This window comes from Salmo trutta, chromosome 36 (genome assembly GCF_901001165.1).
Source record: "Salmo trutta chromosome 36, fSalTru1.1, whole genome shotgun sequence".
NCBI classification, from domain to species: Eukaryota; Metazoa; Chordata; class Actinopteri; order Salmoniformes; family Salmonidae; genus Salmo; species Salmo trutta.
In genome coordinates, this window is record NC_042992.1 from 23,748,911 (window position 1) to 23,761,891 (window position 12,981).

The 12,981-nt window shown below is 44.6% G+C and overlaps 1 protein-coding gene across 1 annotated transcript in view; it reads right to left on the reverse strand.

Annotated features, from left to right (window-relative positions):
• Window positions 1-12,981, reverse strand: part of LOC115175687 (retinoic acid receptor alpha-A-like) — a 107,940-nt gene that overhangs the window by 51,603 nt on the left and 43,356 nt on the right. Inside the window, exon 3 of the mRNA XM_029735125.1 lies at window positions 3,583-3,724. Within this exon, the coding sequence (XP_029590985.1) occupies window positions 3,583-3,724 (142 nt within the window). The remainder of the gene's footprint in view (window positions 1-3,582; window positions 3,725-12,981) is intronic.

Consider the following 12,981-nt stretch of genomic DNA (forward strand, 5'->3'; position numbering starts at 1 on the left):
AGGGATTTCTATCAGAGATCAAGGTAAGATGGAAAAATCAAACAAGTACTACTTTAATTTCAACAGACTTAGGAAAAGTTCTGCTGTTGCTGGAGTGCCAATCATCTGATACAGTATGTTGGATTTTATCCTGCAGAGTTTAGCGACAACACACACACACGCATGCCTGCATACATACATACACACGCACGCACGTTCACACGCAGGCACCCACACACACGCTCACAGACACACACACACCATATCATTAAAAGCGAGATATGCAATCCACTTAAAAAGTTAAAAAGTGCAAGAGCAGAAAGCTGAAGGATTTAAAACCATTAAGACAGTGGTTCCCAAACTTTTGATAGTCCCGTACCTCGTCAAACACTCAACCTCCAGCTGCATACCCCCTCTAGCACCAGAGTCAGCGCACTCTCAAATGTTGTTTTTGCCACCATTGTAAGCCTGCCATACACACACTATACGATAAATTTGTTAAACATAAAAATGAGTGTGAGTTTTTGTCACAACCCGGTTCGTGGGAAGTGACAAAGAGCTCTTATAGGACCAGGGCACAAATAACAATATAATAATAACCAATCATTTTGCTCTTTATTTAACCATCTTACATATAAAACCTTATTTGTTAATTGAAAATGGTGAATAACTCACCACAGGTTAATGAGAAGGGTGTGCTTGAAAGGATGCACATAACTCTGCAATGTTGGGTTGTAATTTTCCACACAGTCTGTGCCTGCATTTAGTTTTCATGCTTAGTGAGGGCAGAGAATCCACTCTCACATAGGTACGTGGGTGTAACGGGCATCAGTGTCTTAACAGTGCGATTTTCCAAGGCAAGAAACTCTGAGCGCAGCCCAATCCAGAAATCTGTCAGTGGCTTCTGATTAAATTACATTTTCACAGAACCGCTTGTTGCAATTTTGATGAGGCTCTCTTATTCAGATATCGGTAAGTGGACTGGAGGCAGGGCATGAAAGGGATAACGAATCCAGTTGTTTGTGTCATCCGTTTCAGGAAAGTACCTGCATAATTGCGCACCCAACTCACTCAGGTGCTTCGCTATATCACATTTGACATTGTCCGTAAGCTTGATGTGTCACAGGGGTCGTGAAATGGAGACCAAGACGCAGCGTGGATAGTACTCATTTTCAATATTTTAATGAATACACTTGACAAAATAACAAAAACGACCAACACAGTCCCGTCAGGTACAAAGACTAAAACGGAAAACAACTACCCACAACCCAAAGGAAAAACAGGCTGCCTAAGTATGACTTCCAATCAGAGACAACGAAAGACACCTGCCTCTGATTGGAAACCATACCCGGCCGAACATGAAACCAACAGATAGAAATAGATAACTAGAACAAACCCACATAGAAACAGAAAACCCAAAATACATACAAAACAAACCCCCCTGCCACGCCCTGACCAATCTACTATGGCAAATTACCTCTTTCACTGGTCAGGACGTGACATGATGTCATTTGCACACAAAAAAATGTACCCCCCCCCCGAAGGTGCAGACCCCGACTGCACCAAACCAAAACCCCACAAAAACAACCCTAAACAAAAAGGGAGGGAAGGGAGGGTGGCCACCGTCCATGACGGCTCCTGTGCTACACCCAGACCCTCCGCCAATCCTCCAGCTACGGAGGTGGCTCCGGGCGTAGCCCCCGTTCTGCCCGCAGATCCCTCTGCTTCTGGAACCCTGACCTGTGGATCATTACCAGAGGTTCTGCGCTGCCGACCACCGCTGAAGGCTCTGGGTTGCAGACCACCGCTGAAGGCTCTGTGTCGCAGACCAACGCTGAAGGCTCTGGGTTGCAGACCACCGCTGAAGGCTCTGGGTTGCAGACCACCGCTGAAGGCTCTGGGTTGCAGACCACCGCTGCCTAAGTATGGCTTCCAATCAGAGACAACGAAAGACACCTGCCTCTGATTGGAAACCATACCCGGCCGAACATGAAACCAACACATAGAAATAGATAACTAGAACAAACCCACATAGAAACAGAAAACCCAAAATACATACAAAACAAACCCCCCCTGCCACGCCCTGACCAATCTACTATGGCAAATTACCTCTTTCACTGGTCAGGACGTGACATGATGTCATTTGCACACAAAAAAATCATACAATGATGGAAAGACTTGTGTGTTGTCCTTGTTAATGCAGACAGAGAAGAGCTCCAACTTCTTAATCATAGCCTCAATTTTGTCCCGCACATTGACTATAGTTGCGGAGAGTCCCTGTAATCCTAGATTCAGATCATTCAGGCGAGAAAAAACATCACTCAGATAGGCCAGTGTTGTGAGAAACTCGTCTTCATGCAAACTTTAAGCTCGTCTCTCAATTTAAAAAAAACTTTTCAATTCTTTGCCCTTGATAACCAGCGCACTTGTGTATGTTGTAAAAGCGTTACATGGTCGCTGCCCATATCATTACATAGTGCAGAAAATACACGAGAGTTCAGGGGCCTTGCTTTAAAAAAGTTAAGCATTTTCACTTTATTGTCCCAAACGTCTTTCAAGCTGTCAGACATTCCCTTGGCAGCAAGAGCCTCTCGGTGGATGCTGCAGTGTACCCAAGTGGTGTCGGGAGCAACTGCTTGCACGCGTGTTACCACTCCACTGTCTCCCTGTCATGGATTTTGCGCCATCAGTACAGATACCAACATGAGCAGAAGCTACATTTGGCTACATAAGGACCGCTAGTGGAATTCCTGTGAGAGAGTAACGGTTAATGTGGTTGGATGTTAATTATTTGACTAGGCTACCTGTATTTGACATTGTATTGTTATTTGGCTGAACACTAGATGGTTTAATAAAAAAAATTGGCAGTGAAACGAGGCTACTCAGGCGACAAAAATACCTCACCCAAATGTACCGCCCCGTTGGAAAATATAAATAGACTGTTTGAATTGTATTTGTATTTATTTTTTAATGTGAATCACATTTTTATTTGGTGCACACCCGACGTCATTGCGCACCCCAGTTTGGGAATACCTACACTAGGGGAATAGGATTATGTGTATGTGTGTGGACGTGTGTGTATGTGTGTGTAGGTGTATGTGTGTGTGTGTTTAAATCCTCTAAAGGATGGATAGGATGGTGTGTGTAGCATGTGACCTCTGATCAAGACTAGGGGTCCCTCAATTCCTGTTATTCCAGGAAACTTCCCTAGTGGCGTGGTTTGGGATTAGAGATGTGGGATTGAGACAAACTAACCAACACTCTTTGGACATTCCCATCGAAAAAGCACTTCTGGAAACGGCAGTAGTAACAGTGGTGTGTATGTGTGAGAGAAAGACTCACACTCTTTGGACATGCCCACGCCAAAGCACTTCTGGAAACGGCATAGTAACAGTGGTGTGTGTGTGTGAATGTGCGTATGTGTGAGAGAAAGACTCACACTCTTTGGACATGCCCACGCCAAAGCACTTCTGGAAACGGCAGTAGTAACAGTGGTGTGTGTGTGTGAGAGAAAGACTCACACTCTTTGGACATGCCCACGCCAAATCACTCCTGGAAACGGCAGTAGTAACAGTGGTGTGTGTGTGTGAGAGAAAGACTCACACTCTTTGGACATGCCCACGCCAAAGCACTTCTGGAGCCGGCAGTACTGACAGCGGTTCCTGGTCACCTTGTTGATGATGCAGTTCTTGTCCCGGTGACACGTGTACACCATGTTCTTCTGGATGGATCTACGGAAAAATCCCTGAGAGAGAGAGAGAGAGGGAGAGAGATAGTTAGAGAGAAAGAGAGATAGATAGAGAGAAAGAGTTAGAGAGAGAGAGAGAGAGAGAGAGAGAGAAATAGAAAGAGAGGGATCAGTCTATCTGGTAAAACAAGGTTACACTGGATAAAAGGTTAAATACAATTAATAAATACAAATCTTCCTCGACTGCATTCAGCTCAGGATGTCATAGCAACAAGCATTTGTGGTGTGTGTGTGTGAGTAATCGGAGGAAAGGGGAAGCGTTGTAGAGGATGTTAACATGGCGTGTTAAGTGATGTTCAGTGAATTGGTGTGACTTTCTGAGAACGCTGGTGTAACTGACTATAACAGAAGGAGAATGACCCCCCCTATGGTTTACGTCTACAGTATGTCCAAAAACAACTATGGTGTAACTGTTTTGTATCAGTTGTTTCAATAAAAGCATCATTTGCCTACCAACACAGAGAGCAGCGGGAAAGAGATGAGAGGAATTTGAGGGAAAACAGGAGGAATTCAAGTAGCTTCCTTAAAGATGTTTCAGTTGTTATTCATTTGTTGTGGCTCTGGGGTCCTTCTCAATGATCCTCCATCATCCAGGCCCTCTCAGGCGAACCCTCTCTTCCATTTGCCATAGGCTCCTGTGACAGATGGGACCTTGCGTTTTTCATTAGGGGAGCAGAATGCATGATGGGTAACGGATTAGATGGCGTACGTACAGGGCTGAAATGGCTGATGCTGTAGCGTGTGTGTGTGTAGCAGCCCCATCTCGCTTTAGACTCAAACATCCGTCAACATACCAGTCCCGCCCTGCAGTGCCGTGGCGACCACAACAACTAGCCAATCACGTCTGGGATTTCAACACCATGTGACCAGTCCAGGGACACCTCCCCTCGACTGGTATTATTCATTTTCTTAATAGAGGCCTTTATTCTTGCCTGATCTACATATGTGTGTGTGTGTCTGTGAGTCTGTGTGTCTGTGCATGCACGTGTGTGTCTTTATCCTAGCTGATCTGAGCAGAGTACCTTCTTATACACGTCTGTTCTAATATATAGATAACACACACACACGCACAAACAGAAACAACACGCAATGTATTCAGGTTGGGTGCGGAACCCAAGGCTACTGTAGTAATAATTCATTCAATCCCATCCCTGTGACCATGTAGGGCAGGATAAAAGGATAAAAGTCCTTGGAGCGGTGTGTGTGTGCTTGCATTGGTGTGTGTGTGTGCATGCGTGTGTGCCTCAGAGTCTTTGTGAAGTGATTTCTCAGCAGCAGCAGCAGTCAACAGATGCTGTGACTCCTTCATCTCTGTGTTCCTCAAGGGAAGCACTATCACACACACACACACCCCGACTTAATCATCACATCTGCTCTCTCCCTCTCTCCTCTTCCTCTCCCTCTCCACCTACCTGATTCTCTCTCTCTCCCTTTCTCCTCTTCCTCTCCCTCTCCACCTACCTTATTCTCTATCTATCTCTCTCTCTCTACCTACCTTATTCTCTCTCTCTCTACTTACCTTATTCTCTCGCTCTCTCTCTCTACCTACCTGATCTTTTATCTCTCTCTCTCTTTCTACCTACCTGATTCTCTCTCTCTACCTACAGTACCTGATTCTCTCTCTCTATTTATCTCTCTCTCTCTACCTGATTCTCTCTCTCTCTACCTGATTCCCTCTCCCTACCTAACTGATTCTATCTTTCTACATACCTGATTCTCTCTCTCTCTTTCTACCTGATTCTCTTTCTTTCTCTCTCTCTACCTACCTTATTATCTCTCTCTCTACTTACCTTATTCTCTCTCTCTCTCTCTCTCTAATTACATTATTCTCTCTCTCTACCTACCTGATTATCTCTCGCTCTCTTTCTACCTACCTGATTCTCTCTCTCAACCTACCTGATTCTCTCTCCCTCTCCACCTGATTCCCTCTCTCCCTACCTGATTCTCTGTCTGTGTTGCTGTCCTAACTGTTTATCTCTCTTTCTACATACCTGATTCTCTCTCTACCTAACTGATTTCTATCTCTCTCTACATACCTGATTTTCTCTCTCTCTCTCTCTCTCTCTACCTACTTGATTCTCTCTCACTCTACCTACCTGATTCTCTTGCTCTCTCTTTCAATTAAATTCAAATGGCTTTATTGGCATGGGAAATATATGTTTACATTCCCAAAGCAAGTGCAATAGATAAAAAACAAAAGTGAATTAAACAATATAAAATTAACAGTAAACACTACACTCATCAAAGTTCCAAATGAATAGAGACATTTCAAATGTCATATTATGGCTATATATAGTGTTGTACCGATGTGTAAATAGTTAAAGTACAAAAGGGAAAATAAATAAACATAAATATGGTTTGTATTTACAATGGTGTTTGTTCTTCACTGGTTGGCCTTTTCTTGTGGCAACAGGTCACAAATCTTGCTGCTGTGATGGCACACTGTGGTATTTCACCCAACAGATATTGGAGTTTATGAACATTTTATTTGTTTTCCAATTCTTTGTGGGTCTGTGTAATCTGTGTAAGCTCAGTTTCCACCTCATTTTGTGGGCAGTGTGCACATAGCCTGTCTTCTCTTGAGAGGCAGATCTGCGTACGGCGGCCTCCCTCAATAGCAAGGCTCTGCTCACTGAGTCTGTACATAGTCAAAGCTTTCCTTAATTTTGGGTCAGTCACAGTGGTCAGGTATTCTGCCACTGTGTACTCTCTGTTTAGGGTTAAATAGCATTCAATTTTTTGGTAATTTTAAGTAATTAACTTTTTTTTTTCTCATGATTTGGTTGGGTCTAATTGTGTTGCTGTCCTGGGGCTCTGTGGGGTCTGTTTGTGTTTGTGAACAGAGCCCCAGAACCAGCTGGCTGAGGGGACTCTTCTCTAGGTTCATCTCTCTGTAGGTGATGGCTTTGTTATGGAAGGTTTGGGAATTATTTCCTTTTAGGTGGTTGTAAAATTCAACGTCTCTTTTCTGGATTTTGATAATTAGGGATATTGGCCTAATTCTGCTCTGCATGCATTATTTTGTGCTTTACGTTATACACGGAGGATATCTTTTGCAGAATTCTGCATGTAGAGTCTCAAGTTGGTGTTTGTCCGATTTTGTGAATTATAGGTGAGCGGAACCCAGACCTCACAACCATAAAGGGCAATGGGTTCTATAATTAATTCAAGTATTTTTTAGACAGATCCTAATTAGTATGTCAAATTTTATGTTCCTTTTGATGGCGTAGAAGGCCCTCTTGCCTTGTCTCTCAGATCGTTCACAGCTTTGTGGAAGTTACCTGTGGCGTTGATTTTTAGGCCAAGATATTTAGGGTTAGGGTTAGTTTTTTGTGTGCTCCAGGGCAACGGTGTTTAGTTGGAATTTGTATGTGTGGTCCTGGCAACTGGACCTTTCTTGGAACATCATTATTTTTGTCTTAATGAGATGTACTGTCGGACCCAGGTCTGACAGAATCTGTGCAGAAGACCTAGGTGCTACTGTAGGACCACCTTGGTTTGGGGAGAGAAGCACCAGATCATCCGCAAACAGCAGACATTTGACTTCAGATTCTAGTACAATGAGGCCGGTGCGGCAGACTGTTCTAGTGACATCGGCAATTTGCTGATATACAGTGCATTCGGAAAGTATTCAGACCCCCTGACTTTTTCCACATTTTGTAAAAAAAAAAAAATCTCTCATCAAAAACTGAAATATGACATTTAGATAAGCATTCAGACCCTTTACTCAGTACTTTGTTGAAGCACCTTTAGCAGTGATTACAGCCTCGAGTCTTCTTGGGTATGACGCTACAAGCTTGGCACACCTGTATTTGGGCAGTTTCTCCCATTCCTCTCTGTAGATCCTCTCAAGCTCTGTCATGTTGAATGGTGAGCGCCGCTGCACAGCTTTTTTCAGGTCTCTCCAGAGATGTCAGATCGGGTTCAAGTCCAGGCTCTGGCTGGGCAACTCAAGGACATTGAAAGACTTGTCCCGAAGCCACTCCTGCGTTGTCTTGACTGTGTGCTTAGGGTCGTTGTCCTGTTGGAAGGTGAACCTTGATCCCAGTCAGAGTTCCTGGGCGCTTTGGATCAGGTTTTCATCAAGGAGCTCTCTGTACTTTGCTCCGTTCATGTTTCCCTTGATCCTGATTATCCTTCCAGTCCCTGCCGCAGAAAAACATCCCCACAGCATGATGCTGTCACCACCAGGCTTCACCGTAGGGATGATGCCAGGTTTCCTTCAGACGTGATTCTTGGCATTCAGGCCAAAGAGTTCATCCTGGTTTCATCAGTCCAGAGAATCTTGTTTCAAGTAAGTAGGTGCCTTTTGGAAAACTCCAGAAGTGGCTTCCGTCTGGCCACTCTACCATAGAGGCCTGATTGGTGGAGTGCTGAAGAGATAGTTATCCTTCTGTAAGGTTCTCCCATCTTCACAGAGGAACTCTGGAGCTCTCTCAGAGTGACCATCGGGTTCTTGGTCACCTCCCTGACCAATGCCCTTCTCCTCTGTTTGGTCAGTTTGGCTCTAGGAAGAGTCTTGGTGATTCCATACTTCTTTCATTTAAGAATGATGGAGGCCACTGTGTTCTTGGGGACCTTCAATGCTGCATACATTTTTTGCTACCCTTCCTCAAATCTGTGCATCGATACATCCTATCTCTGAGCTCTACGGACAAATCCTTTGATCTCGTAGCTTGGTTTTTGCTCTGACATACACTGTCAACTGTGAGACCTTATATAGACAGGTGTTTGCCTTTCCAAATCATGACCAATCAATTTAATTTACCACAGGTGGACTCCAATCAAGTTGTAGAAACATCTCAAGGATGATCAATGGAAACAGGATGTACCTGAGCTAAATTTCGAGTCTCATAACAAAGGGTCTGAATACTTATGTAAATAAGGTATTTCTGTTTTTTATTTTTAATACATTTGCTAAAATGTCTACAAAACTGTTTTTACTTTGTCATTATGGGGTATTGTGTGTAGATTGATAAGGGGAAAACATTATTACATGTTTTTTAGAATAAGGCTGTAACGTAACAAAATGTGGAAAAAGTCAAGGGGTCTGAATACTTTCCAAATGCACTATATATGTTGAAGAGGATGGGGCTCAAGCTGCATCCCTGTCTCACCCCATGCCCCCGTGGAATGAAATGTGACCTGTTTCAGGAAACTAGGCGTATGTCACGACTTCACAGGAGAGCCATTTGAACGTTCTTTATAAAAAAAATTATCAAATTGCGTTTTTCATCAGAAATGACTTCTGGAACATTTGAACTTTCATGTGCCTTAATAACAAAGTTGTATACCATCTGTAAATACAAATAAAGTTGTTAAATTACGAGCCTAGTTGGTTTAGTAACAGAAAAAGTCAGGAACCTTCCCGCTAGCCATGATTAGCCGAGAGAATGAATGAGCTGGACATTTGCCACCCTGGATCCAGAGGTTCCGGTGCCTTCTTCCTCGGTGGCTTCCCAATCAAGATCAGCCCCGGAGGTACCTGCGTCTTCGTCCTCGGCTCTGTCTCCCTCTCCGGTGGCTTCTACCTTGGGTTCAGATCCTCGGAGCTCCCAGCCTCACCAGACCGTGAGGCTGCCTGAGAGGAATGACGGAGTCCATCCAAATCATCTTGGCTCCTGGACTCTACTCTGTCCACACATTTCAAGGCTGCGTTGAAACAATGACTGGTAAATGATCCAAGACCAGCTCAGATAATCCCGACAAATTGTGATAATGAGTCGTCATAATGCTGCATCAAATGTACATGATCTTAGGGGCATTGGCAAACACAATGTAAGTAATTTCATTTATGTACCCCTAACTGCACCGAATACATCTGTTTATCCTACAGCTATTGTAAGCAGTAATCATGAGCCTATAAACCAGAGTTACACTGTTAGCACTGAGGCGGTGTGTTAACCCACTGTTCCTAGGCCATCATTGAAAATAAGAATTTGTTCTTAACTAACTTGCCTAGGTAATAAATCTCTACCTGATTCTCTCTCTCCTGTGACAGTGGTGTCCATGTGATATTTCCCATATGATGCTTGTCGACTCTGTTTGAAGCTCATAACAAGATATCACAGCACACCCTTAAGCAGGGCATTTTACCAGCAGGTGTTTTCCTGATCGCCAGCAGGTGTTTGCCTGATCACCAGCAGGTGTTTACCTGATCACCAGCAGCTGGTGTTTGCCTGATCGCCAGAAGGCGTTTACCTTTTTTTCATCTTTATTTAACCAGGTAAGCTAGTTGAGAACAAGTTCTCATTCACAACTGCGACCTGGCCAAGATAAAGCAAAGCAGTGCGACACAAACAACAACACAGAGTTACACATGGAATAAACAAGCGTACAGTCAATAACACAATAGAAAAAAAGAGTCTATATACAGTGTGTGCAAATCACGTGAGGAGGTAGGCAATAAATAGGCCATAGGAGCGAATAATTACAATTTAGCAGATTAACACTGGAGTGATAAATGAGCAGACGATGATGTGCAAGTAGAGATACTGGTGTGCAAAAGAGCAGAAAAGTTAATAAAAACAATATGGGGATAAGGTAGGTAGATTGGGTGGGCTATTTACAGATGGACTATGTACAGCTGCACCACTGCTCAGATAGCTGATGTTAAAGTTAGTGAGGGAAATATAAGTCTCCAGCTTCAGCGATTTTTGCAATTCGTTCCAGTCACTGGCAGCAGAGAACTGGAAAGAAAGGCGGCCAAAGGAGGTGTTGGCTTTGGGGATGACCAGTGAGATATACCTGCTGGAGCGCGTGCTACGGGTGGGTGTTGCTATCGTGACCAGCGAGCTGAGATAAGGCGAAGCTTTATCTAGCATAGACTTATAGATGACCTGGAGCCAGTGGGTCTGGCGACGAATACCTAGCGAGGGCCAGCCGACTAGAGCATCCAGGTCGCAGTGGTGGGTGGTATAAGGGGCTTTGGTAACAAAACGTGATAGACTGCATCTAGTTTGCTGAGTAGAGTATTGGAAGCTATTTTGTAGATGACATCGCCGAAGTCGAGGATCGGTAGGATAGTCAGTTTTACAAAGGTATGTTTGGCGGCGTGAGTGAAGGAGGCTTTGTTGCGAAATAGAAAGCCGATTCTAGATTTGATTTTGGATTGGAGATTAATATGAGTCTGGAAGGAGAGTTTACAGTCTAGCCAGACACCTAGGTATTTGTAGTTGTCCACATATTCTAACTCAGAACCGTCCCGGGTAGTGATGCTAGTCGGGTGGGCGGGTGCAGGCAGCGAACGGTTGAAGAGCATGCATTTGGTTTCACTAGCGTTTAAGAGCAGTTGGAGGCCACGGAAGGAGTGTTGTATGGCATTGAAGCTCGTTTGGAGGTTAGTTAACACAGTGTCCAAAGAAGGGCCAGATGTATACAGAATAGTGTCGTTTGCGTAGTGCTGGATCAGGGAATCGCCCGCAGCAAGAGCGACATCATTGATATATACTGAGAAAAGAGTCGACCCGAGAATTGAACCCTGTGGCTTCAAAATGGTCAGTGATCTGTTTAACTTGGCTTTCGAAGACTTTAGAGAGGCAGGGCAGGATGGATATAGGTCTATAACAGTTTGGGTCTAGTGTCACCCCCTTTGAAGAGGGTGATGACCGCGGCAGCTTTCCAATCTTTAGGGATCTCGGACGATACGAAAGAGAGGTTGAACAGGCTGGTAATAGGGGTTGCAACAATGGCGGCGGATAGTTTTAGAAATAGAGGGTCCAGATTGTCTAGCCCAGCTGATTTGTACGGGTCCAGGTTTTGCAGCTCTTTCAGAACATCTGCAATCTGGATTTGGGTGAAGGAGAAACTGGGGAGGCTCGGACAAGTAGCTGCGGGGGGTACGGAGCTGTTGGCCGGGGCAGCCAGGAGGAAAGCATGGCCAGCCATAGAGAAATTCTTATTGAAATTTTTGATTATCATGGATTTATCGGTGGTGACCGTGTTACCTTGCCTCAGAGCAGTGGATAGCTGGGAGGAGGTGCTCTTGTTCTCCATGGAGTTTACAGTGTCCCAAAACTTTTTGCCGTTAGAGCTACAGGATGCAAATTTCTGTTTGAAAAAGCTAGCCTTTGCATTCCTGACTGACTGCGTGTATTGGTTCCTGACTTCCATGAACAGTTGCATATCGCGGGGACTATTCCTAGCTATTGCAGTCCGACACAGGATGTTTTTGTGCTGGTCAAGGGCAGTCAGGTCTGGAGTGAACCAAGGGCTATATCTGTTCTTAGTTCTACATTTTTTGAAAGGGGCATGCTTATTTATGATGGTGTGGAAATTATTTTTACAGAACAACCAGGCATCTTCGACTGACGGGATGAGGTCAATATCCTTCCAGGATACCCGGGCCAGGTCGATTAGAAAGGCCTGCTCGCAGAAGTGTTTTAGGGAGCGTTTGACAGTGATGAGGGGTGGTCGTTTGACCGCGGACCCATAGCGGATGCAGGCAATGAGGCAGTGATCGCTGAGATCCTGATTGAAAACAGCAGAGGTGTATTTGGAGGGCAAGTTGGTCAGGATAATATCTATGAGGATGCCCATGTTTTTCGGATTTAGGGTTGTACCTGGTGGGTTCCTTGATGATTTGTGTGAGGGCATCTAGCTTAGGGTGTTAAGCATATCCCAGTTAAGGTCACCTAACAGAACGAACTCTGAAGATAGATGAGGGGCAATCAATTCACATATGGTGTCCAGGGCACAGCTGGGAGCTGATGGGGGTCTATAACAGGCGGCAACGGTGAGAAACTTATTTCTGGAGAGATTGTTTAAATTAGAAGCTCAAACTGTTTGGGCATAGACCTGGAAAGTATGACAGAACTTTGCAAGCTATCTCTGCAATATATTGCAACTCCTCCCCCTTTGGCAGTTCTATCTTGACGGAAAATGTTGTAGTTGGGTATGGAGGTGTCTAGCCTGATCACCAGCAGGTGTTTACCTGATCCGCAGGTGTTTACCTGATCACCAGCAGGTGGTGTTTGCCTGATCGCCAGAAGGTGTTTACTTGATCGCCAGCAGGTGGTGTTTGCCTGATCGCCAGAAGGTGTTTAACTGATCACCAGCAGGTGGTGTTTGCCTGATTGCCAGAAGGTGTTTACCTGATCGCCAGCAGGTGTTTGCCTTATCGCCAGCAGGTGTTTATCTGATAGCCAGCAGGTGTTTGCCTGATCGCCAGAAGGTGTTTAACTGATTTCCAGAAGGTATTTACCTGATCACCAGCCTGTGTTTACCTGATTGCCAGCAGGTGGTGTTTGCCTGAT